General features: G+C 42.7%; 1 protein-coding gene across 1 annotated transcript in view; it reads left to right on the top strand.

The window, feature by feature from the left end:
* Nucleotides 1–137: 137 nt before the first annotated feature.
* Nucleotides 138–17534, top strand: part of LOC106612253 (E3 ubiquitin ligase RNF157-like) — a 32338-nt gene continuing 14941 nt past the window's right edge. The window contains 10 exon segments of the mRNA XM_045723290.1: nt 138–617; nt 3912–4030; nt 8866–8954; nt 9212–9361; nt 9670–9787; nt 9945–10055; nt 10456–10503; nt 10706–10777; nt 12819–12978; nt 13207–13319. Coding sequence (XP_045579246.1) covers nt 530–617; nt 3912–4030; nt 8866–8954; nt 9212–9361; nt 9670–9787; nt 9945–10055; nt 10456–10503; nt 10706–10777; nt 12819–12978; nt 13207–13319 — 1068 coding nt within the window. The 5' untranslated portion in view covers nt 138–529.

The following is a 17534-nucleotide window of genomic DNA, read 5'->3' on the forward strand; positions in this document are numbered from 1 at the left end:
TTTTTTATTTTTTTTGGGGGGGGGGGGGGATATCAGGAATCTTCAATTATTTCTCTCCTCTGTCAAGAGGGGGGCCACTAAAATGTTTTGCCTGCGATGTGAGGGACCCTAGGGCCTCCAAAATGCTAGGGCCGCCCCTGACAGTGATACATAGTGAGAGACCTCGTTCTCCCCCGAAACGCGCTGAATTAGAGCGAAGAATGCATCACGAAGTGAATGGATGAATTGCTTTGCTATTAAAGGGATGCATAGTACTGCTTTTCTGTCGGAAAACAAACCATCGATCAGTTTTGGCGACAGCACCAACCCCACTGGGCTTTGTATAAAGCAGACAAGAACAACAACTAATCCCAGAACGAGCACAACTAGGCTATAGCTGCCACCGGCAGGGAACCAAGGACATAAACCGAGATAAAACATGGAAATGGCAGCACGAACTGGATTAAATGAAAGGGGGTAGATGGTTTTTAGAGAATAGCGAATGTTTTCTTGTTATGTTCGTTAATTTGAGCTTTTATTTTCTGTGGAAATGGGAGCTTTGACCAGCAGACAGAACGCAGGAGTGGAAGAGGTCGATATACCGTCCACCTCGGTGTACCGCTATCCACCAAAATCTGGTAGGTGCCTGTTCCCAATAGACGACAGTAGCCTAACAGGAGCGAACCCATTCAACCCAAAGCATATTCCAGGACAGCCTATATCTGCCTTCTCGGTTTGGGAAAAAAGACGTAGGGATATATTATTAGGATATTATAAGGCCTATTTATTAATATTCGGATAATTATAGGCCTATGACTTATTTGTAAAATCTATTATTTAAATATAATGATGAATCACAATCATTACATCAGAGGACAAGGTGTCAGATACCCCGTATGCCCAACATCCTGTCCGGAACCTAAAGGCCTCAGTGCTAGGGTGGCTAAATGTGGATAGAAAACCTCAGCAATAGAGCGTTCATGAAAAAACTGGTCTACCAGACATCGAGTGCAAATCATAAAATTGTCATGTTTGAAACACACATGGAAAAACATGAGGTCTATGTGATGTTGGTCGGGTCAGTATCAGCCTGACCACCAGCCTCCCAGCAGAATAACGCTGAAAAGCATTATACCACATTCATTTTTTACAATTCCAATTAAAATAGGAAAAAGGAGCAAACTGAAGATTGCAGTGTGCAGGGGTGAGCTCAGACACTTCTCACAATGGTGCCCCATTTAGGTCTAGATCAAAGCTGAATCAATGTCTGCAAAGTGACATGTTTTATTTGTATTCTACATAACATAACCGAATAGAATAGCATAGTATAAGGTTACTGTTGAACCAAAAACACCACCCAATTTCTTATGAGATTTAGGTTGATTAGCTGAGTGAAAAGAAAAATATGCGCCAAAATGTAAAGCTGCAAAATGTAACTTTTTGAGTGACCCGACCAAATTCACATTAGATTGTGTTATAGATTGTATTATAGACATGTCATTGAAGCAAATCTAAGAAGCGGTAGATCTGTTTCATGTGCACTATTTTTATACTTCCCGTTCTTACGTTTTTGCATCTTTTACTTTTAGTTTTGTACACCAGCTTCAAACAGCTGAAAATACAATATTTGTGGTTATGTAAAAGATATTTCACAGCGGTTTAGATGGTACAATCGTTCAGAAGGGGACGGACGGGGGTGCAACTCAATATGAAGAAGGTGTTCTTAATGTTTTGTATACTCAGTTGATTAAAAACAAACGTACTATTGTGCCCCTCAGTGACTTGCTAAGAGGGGGAATTGCCTCGATGAAATCGCAGGATTTCATAGCATACATTTTAACAGCACAAGGTAAATGGACTGACTGTACTGGGGCGCTCAATTGTGTCTCCCAATGAGTCTTTCGTTCCAGACGGATTTTCTTCCGCACATGAAACTAGATCTGCTCTTTCAGCTGCAGATGGCGCTAAATCAAAAAGCTAATTGTAATTAACTTGTAAATAAATCATCATAACAGTTATGGGAGTGTGGGACCTGATAAACTGGACATCTACATCCAAGTGTCGAAGGACAGATGAATACACTAGGTAGAACCTTCTCATCGCTGATCTGGTAGGACAAAAAAGCATGACTGGCTGGCCAATTTGATTGTTCATCATATTCTATTGTAGGTGACAGGGCGACGTGTTGTGTGGATTAAAACAGCATAAAACCGGGTGTATCACAAAGCATGATCAAATTAATTAGCGAGCTGCAGTAATTTTGAGAAACATTGAGAGATTGTTTGGTACATTTTTAGGGAGAAATTAACTAGTTATCTACCTTTGATAAGCAGCAATTTCAAGTCTATCTAAACTAATATCGTTCTAACTCGGAAATATGAAGTTATTTCAGAATGAAAGTGAACTAGCGAGCGCATCATGCTTTGTGACATTATGTTAGCTATTCCCAGTAAGATCATGTGTTTTCATGTATTACATCTGCATGCGTTCATGAGCTGGCTGCTCTTTCTAAATGGTAAATAGTATGTTCTAATCTGTTCTAAACAGTGGCAGCATGTGCAGAAATGGTCATTCGGTTTATGACATCCAAAAGTGAAACATGAGTATTTATGCTGCTGTTCAAATGCACAGATTGCTTTATATATCTTCTAAAAGAAACTACTGGTCGTTCGAAAACTTGGCATCATATTTCTGTCCTGCTGCTTTGTTGACATATTGACAACTCCATCCACCACCACCCGCGCCATGGGTATTCAGACAATCAGCGCCCGCCACTGGCTGAGATCATTCAAGAAGATCTAAATGCATATTCCCACGAAACTGATGGAGATCAAATGATTGGTATGCAGATGCAGTTTGGACATTTCACCGGTTTTAGAATATGAATAATTATTATTCGCTATTGACAGATGTCCTTTTGAAATTAGCTAAATCTAATTTGGTGTTTGAGGGAATAAAAAATAGAAAATAAATAATTGAGACAATATGTGTGGGCGTAGGCAGACGTTGCATTTGGAGGATGTATTATATGCATATTTAAAAATTATATTCAATAGGCTACATCTATCAGTACCAGGGGTTGGAACCGGTTCAGTAAACAGAACCGAAAACTGGAAAATAACAAAACATTTAGAAGAAGAGAATCAGAACCCGGAACGAAAGAGATCTATACTGTTCCGGAACAAAACCGTTATTTTAAAACCATGGGAACATTTAAATCCCAGTTTTTCTGAAGCTCACTCCCTAGTACTCTGTAGTAGTTTCCACACCAGATTATCTTGTGATCCCAGACAGCAGTGCACCTTTAGGGAGATATAGAGTTAATTCGGTAAACTCTGGAAAAGTTGGATATAAATGTTTCTTTTCACACATTTCATGAACCATACCGACAAGTAATTAATTCAGGATTATAGAATTCCCCACCAGGCAGTCTCATAAAAGGCATTTCCTGATCAGCACCATATATTCATTTTTTTCTTTGAGTTTAAAAACTATTGTCCCTGTGATAAGACCAGAGGGGAGTTGGGGGGAGAGAACAGCAAAGGGGGGTTGGAGAACAGCCAGAACAGTCATGTTGATTCAGATCAGACGACCCTAATATGCATGCTACCCGACAGATGACTTTACTGTATAGAGAGACGCTCGAGACGCCCCCTAAACACAGATCTAGGATCAGATAACCTTACCTCAAACTGTAATCTTAACCAATATGTGGTTAAGACATTTCTGATCTAAGATCAGTGGTTAGAGGCAATGTCTACTCAACCTATTCCCCGGAACCAGGGTTGGAACACCTTGACCTAGCTCAATGAGCTCCTGTAACTGTCCTCTGTTCATGTTAAAGGGGAGAAACATAATTGGGCTTCTGTGTATATGAGGAGGTGGAATCTTTGAAATCAGGTTTGCTCAATTTCTTTTCCTGTTCCCCACAGGAAGTTACTTTGCCAGCCACTTCATCATGGGCGGGGAGAAGTTTGACTCCACCCACCCCGAGGGATACCTGTTCGGAGAGAACACCGACCTCAACTTTCTGGGAACCAGACCAGTGGTGGTACGGATTGTCACAGTACACTACAGTACACAACAGTACACTACAGTACACAGTACAGTACAGTACAATACAGTACACTACACTACACAGTACACTGCAGTACTCTACACTACACTACACTACACTACACTACCTTCTAAGTCTCCAGCTACAATACCATCTGTCTAATTCAAGCTTGTTGATGATGACGATGACTATGATAATGATGATGATGATGATGATGAGGGCAGCTCAGCTTTATGTCCTCCAGGGGGGGAGTCTACATTATGACCTGGCTATGATGCTCAGAACAGTCTTGAGTTCCAGTTCTAGAGAGCACAGCACATACTAGAAGGGAAACATCCATTTTCTATATAAACTCACTCCACTGTGTGTCAAACACTCATAAGGGAATAGTTGTAATGGGTCCCAAATGGTACCTCGTTCACTGTAGTGCACTACTTTTGACCAGAGCCCTATGGGCCCTGTTTAAAAGTATTGCACAATATAGAGAATAGGGTACCATTTGGGCGGAAGGTTTTGTTCCAAATACCTCCGATCGCAATTCTCATAATCTCTGCTGTATGGACAAGGGGAATACCATAGAATCCTGTGACTGGGGGTGTGGTATGGAGCAATTTCAGTGACAACAGGAACTGTATTTCAATTTCATCATTTTGAATTTGTATTAGGAAATTGAATTTAAATGTCATGTTTTTAAATTTGTAATGTACAAATTTAATCATTGAATATGTAAATTGAACTTGTATTTCATGAATTGAAGTGGAATTGAATGAATATTGCATTCATTTAAAAATTATATTTAAATTCAATTGAATATTCAAATTCATTTATATATATTTATATAGGCCTGTTCAATTTCATTATGGTAGATATTGCATTAATTGTCTGTGTATTAAGTTTACAAACTATAATTTCAAGTTTATCAAAGTTTCATTCATTCAACTTCTCAGATGCATTCAGATTCAGTTTTCAAATTCAGTTCTTTAAATTCAGATTCAAAACCAAAGACAACACCTGGTACTTTGCCAGTCAGGAAAGGTAGAGGACAGCCGATAGAATCAAACGCTTCCTTTGGTAAACAGAAACTGATGGCGGTTTCTGAAGCCAATGTGGCATGTTGAATAAATGCTCTTCCAATGAATTTGACTCTAGCATTTGAAATGTTTTGGCTATGAACTACTATGACCCCATTCCTGAAAGCGAAGACTCTCCGGAACATGGACATGCCTTCTGTTTCCCTCTCTGATGATGGCAGGATGCGTTAGAAGGGAGTTTCACACAAAAACTAAATTTGACCCCCATTAGAATATAGTTTAAATGCCCTGTCATAGCCCTTCTAATGATAGCCTTTCCACTCCCTATTTAATTTTGATCTTGTGACTGACTGGGTTCAAACAGGTCTCCTGTATGTCACAAGATTGTGTTAGCACACTTAGCTAAAGCCTATAGGGAGGGACACGTTCAGGAAGTTAATGTAAAGGACGGCATGCTGCTTGCTTAACAAGTACCGCTTCCCCCTTATTCAGCTCATATATAGACTCGAACTAATGACTTGCTAATGCAAGTCTTCAAGATCTCATCAAAAGAATGTGATCATGTGATCCATGCCTATGTGATGAGAACCTTGCCTGAGACCTGAAAACGTGTTAGTTTGTGTTACACAGTCTAGTTTTAAGCAAGGGAGGACATGGACATGTAGGCTGGTCCAGTTTTAGCCCAGTGGGCCTGTCTAACTTATTGTTTTTTGCGCAAAATGTAAATTATCTGGGGCCTCAAGGAAAAGAATGGGCCAGTGTGGGGGCCTGGAGGAAAATAATGGGGGGGGGGCTGATTTATTGTAGATATTTTAAGGTTAACATGTGACTGACTGGGTTAAGAATGTGTTAGCCTGTTGAGCTAAAACCCTAAAAATTGGTCCTTTGACTTGGTTTTGGCACGCCCTGATCTGTTTCACCTGTCCTTATGATTGTCTCCACCCCCTCCAGGTGTCGCTTATTTTCCCCACTGTATTTATCCCTGTGTTTCCTGTTCCTCTGTGCCAGTTCGTCTTGTATGTTTCTAAGTCAACCAGCGGTTTTCCCATTCTCCTGCTTTTTGCATTCTCCTTTTTCTAGTCCTCCCGGTTTTGGCCCTTGCCTATGTAACAGTGTAGGTTCCGTCCCTCTCTTCGCCCCAACCCGGGCTCGAACCAGGGACCCTTGCACACATCAACAACTGACACCCCACGAAGCATCGTTACCCATCGCGCCACAAAAGCCGTGGCCCTTGCAACGCAAGGGGAAACCCTACTTCAAGTCTCAGAGCGAGTGACGTCACTGATTGAAACGCTATTAGCACGCACCACCGCTAACTAACTAGCCATTTCACATCGGTTACACTCACCCCCCCTTTGACCTCCTCCTTTTTCCGCAGCAACCAATGATCCGGGTCAACAGCATCAATGTAACAGTGTAGGTTCCATCCCTCTCTTCGCCCCAACCCGGGCTCGAACCAGGGACCCTTGCACACATCAACAACTGACACCCCACGAAGCATCGTTACCCATCGCGCCACAAAAGCCGCGGCCCTTGCAACGCAAGGGGAAACCCTACTTCAAGTCTCAGAGCGAGTGACGTCACTGATTGAAATGCTATTAGCGCGCAGCACCGCTAACTAACTAGCCATTTCACATCGGTTACACCTGATTCTGGACTTTGTACCCACCTGCCTGACCATTCTGCCTGCCTTGACCACAAGCCAGTCTGCCACTCTGTACCTCCTGGACTCTGATCTGGTTTTTGCCTGTCCACGACCATTCTCTTGCATACCCCTTTGGATTAATAAACATTGTAAGACTCCAACCATCTGCCTCCTGTGTCTGCATTTGGGTCTCGGCTTGTTAGGTTTGGTTTCTTCAAGGAGGAGGTAAAAGGGGGGAGAAGTGTAACACAGGTAGTTCGGTAACCACATTCATGTGATGAGTGACTTGTCTGAGACCTGAAAAGTTGCATTATCTGGTGCACAGGAGACCTGGGTTAGACCCTCATTAGCCAAACTAACACGTCTTCATGTCTCAGCCTAGGTTGCTCATCTCATAGCCTCGCGAGCGGCCTGATCCCACGAGCTTACATGAATGGTTCACTACACGCGATAATCAGTCTGGTAATTACGAGGCTACTCATCACATGGACGGATCACCAAACCACCTCTGTTGCACTCTCATTAAATGGGGTGCACAGATCCTTCTGCTTCTGTCTGCCACTGTAAGTGTTGTTGTGCAGTAGGCCTGATTTAGAGCCCAGTCAGTTATATTGGTGCCGTAATCACTGAGTAGGAGGTCAAAGGGGCGTGAAATGTAACTGAGGTGGTTCGATGGATCTTGCTGGAGATTTGAAGACTTCTGTTAGCTTCCTGAACTAATCCATATGGGCTAACATAGTGGGCTGACAGTCTTGTGACATGCAGAAGACCTGGTTCGAACCCAGTCAGTCGCAAGATTAAATAGGGAGTGGAAAGGCTATCCATAGAAGGGCTATGACAGGGCCATTCAACTATATTCTTATGAGGGGAACAGAAAGCACATCCATGCTCCAGAGGATCTTAGCTTTCAGGAGTGGGGTCATAATAGCTTACAGCCAAAGCGGTTCAAATGCTCGCTCTCTCTCTCTCTCTCTCTCTGTCATATCCTGCTATATAAGTCATACTGCCCTTTCTAAGCAGATGACAATGCAGAACCACATCTCCCTACCCCACTCAGTACATTTCTCTCATCTCTCCCTGAGTTAACTGTGATCTGCAGCATAGGTCTAGTCCCCCTGCACTAGATATGTATAGTCTATATTATGTGTGTGTGTGGCTGGACCTCGACAGATGTAAACACTCATATATTGGGGATTTAAACAGCAGTTTACTGCTGTAATAAAGTAATATTCAGACTGCAAAGAGAGAGGGAAGGGAGTGTTTATGTGTGTGTGCATGAATGCGTGTGTCTTCCCTGTACTGAAAAACAGCCTTGTCATTCCTACTCTACAGATCCCATAGCAGAATATTCCTGGTGTGTGTGTGTTTTAATGAATGGCACAGTATTCAGTATAATAACACATCTGGGCCCAGCAGGAGCCTTTCCTGTAAACCACACACACACACACACACACACACACACACACACACACACACACACACACACACACACACACACACACACACACACACACACACACACACACACACACACACACACACACACACACACACACCTCCCCTTAGTCCCAGAAGAGGGGTGTAGAGGTATCTAACCACATCCTGCCTTCCTACTAGACGGCATGTTCAATAGGGTTTCAAAGGTTCTTCTATACACATTTTTACAGTGCATTCAGTCATTTAGCAGACTCTTATCCAAAATGACGTAAGTGCACAGTAAGTGTATTATTCTAAAACAGGTACAGTATAACAACCACAGATCCAGATCACTACACTTTAAACCTTTTTTTTAAATAGCCCGGTATCAGGAAGATCAGTACCAGTAAGAATAAAGAATAATGTCAATGAAATAGTTAAGCGTCTGACATAAAAAACATTTTTAGACCCACTCAACTTTCTTCTTACACAGAGTCAGCAACAAAAACACGGTTTGTGCTTAGATTGTGCAAAGTACAGTAAAACAATTGTGTAAAGAAAATATATCTAATGTTTTAAGTGGGTATGCAGATAGAGTGTGCAAGCTTTTGTTCTAGCACTAACACACCTGATTCAACTGATCAAGGGCTTGGTGATTAGTAAATCAGATCATGTGACCCTTTTGTTGTTGTTGATATCATTGTTGATGTGACCTTTTGTGTTTGGTTCCTTTACAGTTCCCCTATGCTTCCCCGCCACCTCAGGAGCCAGTGAAGACGCTACGAAGCCTTATAAACATCCGGAAGGATACGCTGAGGCTTGTACGGTGAGTATCTCTCACAAAACACACAATTGATTTGTAGTTTATATCCCTTTTATTATTATTATTTCCCTTATGCTTAGTCTGTGTTTTATTGAACTAGTCCAACATCTCCACTTATCCCCCCAGAACCAAGTCAAGTAGCTGGCCGCAGGCTTTCGCAAGCTTTGGTTCTGGGTCCTGGGATTACTCCCTGTACTCTTACTATGCTAATTGTAACGGTGTGTAGATGATGCTAGCTGTGTTTCGGTGTGGTATGGCAGGTGTAGTGACGGCCAGAAGCTGCCAGGGGAGGAAGTGGCAGGGAAAAGCAAAGCCTGTTACAACATAGAGTTCACCTTCGATGCTGACACACAGGTGGCCATCACCATCTACTATCAAGCTATAGAGGAGTTCCACAACGGAGTGCCAATGTAAGTCTGTGTGTGTGTGTGTGCATGCTTGTGTGTTTATCTTTCTGTACTCTTAGGAAAAAGGCTTCCAAAGGGGTTCTTCCTCTGTCCCCATAGGAGAACCCTTTTTGGTTCCAGGTAGAACCCTTTTGGGTAACATGTAGAACGGCTTATACTTGGAACCCAATAGTGTTCTATCTGGAACCATAAGCGTTCTACCTGCATCCAAAAAGGGTTCTTCAAAGGGTTCTTTGATGGGGACAGCTGAAGAACACTTTAAGATTCTAGATATCATCTTCTTTTTCTAAGAGTGTGTATCTCTCCTATAGTTACCTTCCCCAGGACAGCTCTCTCCAGTCAGAAATGGTGCACTTTAAGAGAGGAGTCTGTCAGCAGTTCTGTCTGCCCTCGCACTCCGTCAACCTGTCAGAGTGGGCCGATGAGGAGGTATGGGCTGTGTGTGTGTGAGCGTGTGAGTGTGTGTTTATTCATATTAGTAGGAAGTATGTGTGTGTGTGTTTCAGTGTATAACCTATCTTTATCTCCCTCTTTTCTCTCTCTTCCTCCACCCTCTCTCCCTCTCTCTGTCCCTCCGTCTTACTAGTTGCTTTTTGACATGGACAAGGATGTGTTTCCCATGGTCATTCAAGCGACAGTAGACGAGGGGGAAGATCACATGGGTCACTCCCATGTCCTCCTGGCCACCTTTGAAAAGGTAAGGAGCTTGGAGTTGGATGTGCTGTAGTATTGTAAGTCAAGTGTTCAATTAATTTAAAGTTTTTCTATAATGTTTTGAGATGCAGTTGACTCTGGATTTAAAAGCATCCCACTGGGCACAAACTGGTTGAATGAACGTTGTTTCCACATCATTTCAACACATAGATAAACTGATTGGAGTCATCAATGTAAAGGAATTTGGGGAATGTTTGTCTTTTTTTCATTCAACTTTTAAAACCCAGTGACGTGGTTAAGTTTTTTGTTGATTTCACATTGAATTCATGTTAGTTGACAACCCAATAAAATATAAATCAAAACTAGACGTTGAACTGATGTCTTTGTCCAGTGGGACTGGATTGGTATAGGCATTGGCTAAGTATCTACTGTTTGTTTCACAGCACATGGACGGAAGCTACTGTGTCAAACCTCTGAAGCAGAAGCAAGTGGTGAGTTTGTTTCTACCAAGTCCTCCTCTTCTCTCTCTCTCCTCCTGCTCTCATCTCACTCTGAACTGTACCTTACAATCCCTTTTTCCTGCCTTGCTTACCTCTCTTTCCCCTCTCACGCTCCCCCTTTCACTATCATTCCTGGTATGTTTTATACTGAAACCTTCTCTCTCATCCCCAACATGTTTCCTGTCCTCTCCAGGTAGATGGAGTGAGTTACCTTCTTCAGGAGATCTACGGCATCGAGAACAAGTACAACAGTCAAGAATCAAAGGTACACAGCTGAGAATTTGGTTGTTTAGGGACTACACTGTAAAGGGGTTACTGTGAATTTGACAGTAGCTTACAGGCAGCTCAGTGGCAAGTAAAATGATGTATGTCATATTACAGTTCACCTACTGTAATATAAATAGGGTATCAAAGCACAGTAAAATACTGTAAAATTGACCTTATCTTGCTGTAAAAAAAAAATACATTGGGATAAATGAATGAATGAATGGAGGGGAGGAGTTTGCTTTTCACAGTATTTTACTGTAATTACAAGGGATTGGTGCAAGCAGGTTGGCTGCTAGGTGAAGTGTTTACACATTACAGCAGGTTTATTCATGAATATTTGGTGTTTATATCACTTGCACTTCTAGAGGGCTTCACAAAGGCTTCCAAACTGGTAGTGACTACAGGGCAAAACAGACCAAAAGAACATGGCAAAATGCTTAACCATTTAAGGTATAAGACTTGTTGCCACTCCAATTTTTCCCCTATACCAGTGGTTCCCAAACTGTGGGGCGCGCCCCCTAGGAGGGGGCGGCAGGGGGATTTGGGGGTGCATCATACTCACGAGTAGTACAACATCAGTTTTCCTCTTATCATGTCAGTCATTGCATATTTTAGAGAGCTATTTATAACTTGTCAGAAATGGTCCGATCAACTAGCCCATGTCAGCTAACGTTTTTTAGCTTTAACCCTTTCTTCCCGCCAACAAGAGGGATGTGAACAGCTTGAGTCATGAACAGTGCTTGTGCCCATAGAAATAGACTTAGCACACACCAGCACAGGGGGGCGGTATGTTCCCCAGTGCTGGAAGGAGGGCCTGAGTGAAAAAGTTTGGGAACCCATGCCCTGCCCTATACATTCTTCTTCTTCTTCTTCTTCTTCTTCTCATTACCACCACCAACAGGACTGGTGTATAAATTCATTATACTTTGTGACACAAAATAAGGAAAAAACATACCCTACCATCTAAAACTACCCTCATTAAAAACCCACCATCCTGCCCCCCTAATTTAATTATATCTGGTCCTACACCAGACCAACAGCCTGGGAGGACTGGACACCACCACTCAACAAACCCTGTAACTCTTTCCCCTATACAATTAGATGGGGCACTATAACCACATAGGAGTTCAATTCATACTGCATTCTCTCTCACGGGTGCAACAAATATAGCCTCTTACAAGGTGCCCATCAAAATATGTTAATGAGCCAGAAACTATATCATGTATCCACTAGTGGTCAAAATAATTTTGTCATTCCAAATATATGGTACAGTACTGTCTTCTGTGGGGTAGATTTAGAGTACCAATCGAAATACAGCAACTCTTTGCCCCGCCCACAACATTTTCCCACAATGCACCATAATTTACAGTATGCTGCACTAAAACGTTTCAGAGTATTTTACTGTTGATTATTCCCAAAATTACCGTATAATTTACAGTTTTCCGTTACAGTGTAGTGACCACAATACTTTTTGTTAAAAAACTTTCCAAATCACTCTCTGTAGAATTGGTTAGAGTATTCATGAGTTGCATGTTTCATCACAATATTGTTTTGAACATTCGTTTTGAACTGATGCCTGACTGAGCATTCTACTCAATGCATTGTCAATGAGCACTGAAGAACATTTCATCAAAAGTGCATTACAGTGGCTTGGAAATACAATGACATTCAAAAGAAGGCAAATAACTAGTAGGAAAACCTTTTGTCATCATTTTGATGTCTCCAGATTGACTTTATATGCAGTATAACATTAGCTAGCTAGCTAAGATTGAGCTGAGGCCACTGGATTTTAGCTAGCTAACGTTAGCATTGCTAGCTATTTTTGACAAACTTTGCTAGCTAATGACATTTCCATCTGGCTATTTGATGACATGATAATGCTGGCAAAGTTGTTTCCTATGAATATGCAAAGGAATTTAATTATTTTTACAGTATTGCTTGCTCAAGCTACCATACTGCTCTGTGAATGTAAATGATGTATTGATGTATTGATTGATTTATGTATTGATTAATTGATTGATTGATTATGTTGGCCCCAGGTTGCAGATGATGAGATCAGTGATAACAGTGCGGAGTGTGTGGTGTGTCTGTCGGATGTCCGCGACACACTCATCCTGCCCTGCAGACACCTGTGTCTCTGCAATGCCTGCGCCGACACACTCCGCTACCAGGCCAACTGCTGCCCCATCTGCAGACTGCGTGAGTCTATGTCTATGATGCTACATAAGACCTTTGTAAGCCATATGTTGACATTCCTAATACCTCATAGCAATACTTAATAGATGCTCAGGACCTTCATAGCAATACCTACAGTAATACATGCTCAGTTATCAGGCTAACTGCTGCCCTATCTGCAGACTGTGTGAGTCTATAATGCTGCATAAGACCTTCACATCAATACTTAAGCATGTTATAATGCATCTTCAGCGTTCCGGGCGCTGCTGCAGATCCGAGCCATGAGGAAGAAGCTGAGTCCTCTCTCTCCTGCCAGGTTTAACCCCGTCATCACCTCCCAGACCTCTGACTCAGAGGAACACTCGGTAATATGTACACATACACTTAAAAAAATATATTTACATATAGTAACATCCAAAAGTTTGGACACAACTACTCATTCAAGTGTTTTTCTTTATTTTTACTATTTTCTACATTGTAGAATAATAGTGAAGACATCACAACTATGAAATAACACATATGGAATCATGTAGTAACCAAAAAAGTGTTAAACAAATCAAAATATATTTTAGATTTGAGATTCTTCAAAGTAGCCACCCTTTGCCTTGATGACAGCTTTGCACACTCTTGGCATTCTCTCAACCAGCTTCACCTGGAATGCTTTTCCAACAGTCTTGAAGGAGTTCCCACATATGCTGAGCACTTGTTGGCTGCTTTTTCTTCACTCTGCAGTCCAACTCATGCCAAACCATCTCAATTGGGTTGTGTAAGGACAGACGCTGGGAGAGGAGAAGCAAGTACAGGGAGTGAACATTTAATAAATAACGAACATGAAACAAACACGGACAGGGAAAACAAAATTACATTAATGCTGACACGGGGAACAAACTGAGGAGCAGACCGATATAGAGGGGGCAATCAACAAAGTGAAGAAGTCCAGGTGTCACATTGGTATGAAGAGATTCGGGAGACAGGCGCAGGAATGCGTAATAATTTATTTAAATTGAGCCCTTATTACGGTGTGCTGTGTAAAGGCACGGGGACGAAGACCATACAAACACGTAACAAAACACAGGGTAGAAACCAAAAACAAAAGAGCGAGGAGTACCTCAAATAAATAACACATGCGCACAATGATTAACACACGGGACGAGACCCGTAATCATCTGCACAATCCACAAAAAAAAGCAAAAAAGCCAAAACACACAGCACAGGTACTCACACGCACCAACGGACATAGTAACAATAAACGATAGCCCAATGGAAACCAAAGGGCACACTTATATAAGTACTAATCAGTGGGAATAGGGGACAGGTGTGCGTAATGAAAGTTACGGAGGGATCCATGACACCAGGTGAGTCCAATGAAGCGATGATGCGCATAATGATGATGACAGGTGTGCGTACTGATGGGCAGCCTGGCGCCCTTGAGCGCCAGAGAGGGGGAGCGGGAGCAGGCATGACAGTACCCAGGGGCGCCACCCGGCGTCCCACCTGGGCGAGCCTGACGGCCCGGCCGAGGCGTGGGAACCAGACGATCCGGCAGAGGCGTGGAAGCCCGACGAGCTGGCGGAGGCGTGGAAGCCTGACGAGCCGACTGAGGCGTGGGAGCCCGACGAGCCAGCTGCGGCGTGAAAGCCCGACGAGCCGGCTGAGGCGTGGGAGCCTGACGAGCTGGCTGAGGCATGATGCGGGATGGGAGCCTGCCGAGCCCGCTGAGGCGTGGAAGCCTGACGAGGTGGCTGAGGGGTGGGAGCCTGACGAGTCGGCTGCACCCCCCGGTTCCTTCGGCAGCGGCACCCGGACCCGACGTCACCAACCAAAACAAAAAAACAAAACAAACTCCCTGATGCTTCCAACATTGGTGTCAGCATTTTGGAAGGACAGATGCTGGGAGACAAAAGCAAGTAAAGGGAGTTAACATTTAATGAATAACGGACATGAAACAGCACACAGACAGCGTCTGGACAGGGAAAACAAAACAACATTAATGCTGACACGGGGAACAAACTGAGAAGCAGACAGATATAGAAGAGGCAACCAACAAAGTGAAGGAGTCCAGGTGAGTCCAATGAAGTGCTGATGCGCGTAATGATGGTGACAGGTGTGCGTAATGATGGGCAGCCTGGTGCCCTTGAGCGCCAGAGAGGGGGAGCAGGAGCAGGCATGACAGGTTGAGGTCGGGTGATTGTGGAGGCCAGGTCATCTGATGCAGCACTCCATCACTCTCCTTCTTGGTCAAATAGCCCTTACACAGCCTGGAGGTGTGTTGGGTCATTGTCCTTTTGAGAAACAAATGATAGTCCCATTAAGCACAAACCAGCCATGCTGGTTAAGTGTGCCTTGTATTCTAAATAAATCACTGACAGTGTCAGAATCAAAAATCAAAAATGTGTACTCATCATACCAAAGGTCAAATTTCCACCAGTCTAATGTCCATTGCTCGTGTTTCTTGGCCCAAGCAAGTCTCTTCTTCTTATTGGTGTGGTTTCTTTGCTGCAATTCGACCATGAAGGCCTGATTCACGCAGGCTCCTCTGAACAGTTGATGTTGAGATGTGTCTGTTACTTGAACTCTGTGAAGCATTTATTTGGGCTGCAATCTGAGGTGCAGTTAACGCTAATAAATTTATCCTCTGCAGCAGAGGTAACCCGGGGTCTTCCTTTCCTGTGGCGGTCCTCATGAGAGTCAGTTTCGTCATAGCGCTTGATGGTATTTGCGACTGCACTTTCAATGGTCTTGACATTTTCAGCCTTGACTGACCTTCATGTCTTAAAGTTTCTCTTTGCTTATTTGAGCTGTTCTTGACATAATATGGACTTGGTCTTTTACCAAATAGTGATATCTTCTGTATACCACCCCTGCCTTGTCACAGCACAACTGATTGGCTCAAATGCATTAAGAAGGAAAGAAATTCCACAAATTAACGTTTAACAAGGCACACCTGTTAATTGAAATGCATTCCAGGTGACTACCTCATGAAGCTGGTTGAGAGAAGGCCAAGAGTGTGTAAAGCTGTCATCAAGGCAAAGGGTGGCTACAAAATCTAAAATATATTTTGATTTGTTTAATACTTTTTTGGTTACTACATGATTCCATATGTGTTATTTCATAGTTTTGATGTCTTCGCTATTATTCTACATTGTAGAAAATAGTCAAAATAAAGAAAAACCCTTGAATGAGTAGGTGTGTCTAAATTTTTGACTGGTACTGTATACAGTTGAAGTCGGAAGTTTACATACACCTTAGCCAAATACATTTAAACTCAGTTTTTCACAATTCCTGACATTTAATCCTAGTAAAGATTCCCTGTTTTAGGTCAGTTAGGGTCATCACTTTATTTTAAGAATGTGAAATGTCAGAATAATAGTAGAGAGAATGATTTACTTCAGCTTTTATTTATTTCATCAAATTCCCAGTGGGTCAGAAGTTTACATACACTCAATTAGTATTTGGTAGCATTGCCTTTAAATTGTTTAACTTGGGTCAAACGTGTCGGGTAGCCTTCCACAAGCTTTCCACAATAAGTTGGGTGAATTTTGGCCCATTCCTCCTAATAGAGCTGGTGTAACTGAGTCAGGTTTGTAGGCCTCCTTGCTCGCACGCACTTTTTCAGTTCTGCCCACAAGTTTTCTATGGGATTGAGGTCAGGGCGTTGTGATGGCCACTTCAGTACCTTGACTTTGTTGTCCTTAAGCCATTTTGCCACAACTTTGGAAGTATGCTTGGGGTCATTGTCCATTTGGAAGACCCATTTGCGACCAAGCTTTAATTTCCTGACTGATGTCTTGAGATGTTGCTTCAATATATCCACATAGTTTTCCTCCCTCATGATGCCATCTATTTTGTGAAGTGCACCAGTCCCTCCTGCAGCAAAGCAGCCCCACAACATGATGCTGCCACCCCCGTGCTTCACTGATGGGATGGGGTTCTTCAGCTTGCAAGCCTCCCCCTTTTTCCTCCAAACATAACGATGGTCATTATGGCCAAACAGTTCTATTTTTGTTTCATCAGACCAGAGGACATTTCCCCAAAAAGTACAATCTTTGTCCCATGTGCAGTTGCAAACTGTAGTTTGGCTTTTTTATGCCGGTTTTGGAGCAGTGGCTTCTTCCTTGCTGAGTGGCCTTTCAGGTTATGTTGATATAGGACTCGTTTTACTGTGGATATAGATACTTTTGTACCTGTTTCCTCCAGCATCTTCACAAGGTCCTTTGCTGTTGTTCTAGGATTGATTTGCACTTTTCGCACCAAAGTCTATTCATCTGTAGGAGACAGAACGTGTCTCCTTCCTGAGCGGTATGGCGGCTGCGTGGTACCTTCAGGCATTTGGATATTGCTCCCAAGGATGAACCAGACTTGTGGAGGTCTACACATTTTTTTCTGAGGTCTTAGTTGATTTCTTTTGATTTTCCCATGATGTCAAAGAGGCACGAGTTTGAAGGTAGGCCTTGAAATACATCCACAGGTACACCTCCAATTGACCAAAATTATGTTAATTATCCTATCAGAAGCTTCTAAAGCCATGACATAATTTTCTGGAATTTTCCAAGCTGTTTAAAGGCACAGTCAACTTAGTG

The sequence above is a fragment of the Salmo salar genome, chromosome ssa01 (genome assembly GCF_905237065.1).
Source record: "Salmo salar chromosome ssa01, Ssal_v3.1, whole genome shotgun sequence".
NCBI lineage: Eukaryota > Metazoa > Chordata > Actinopteri > Salmoniformes > Salmonidae > Salmo > Salmo salar.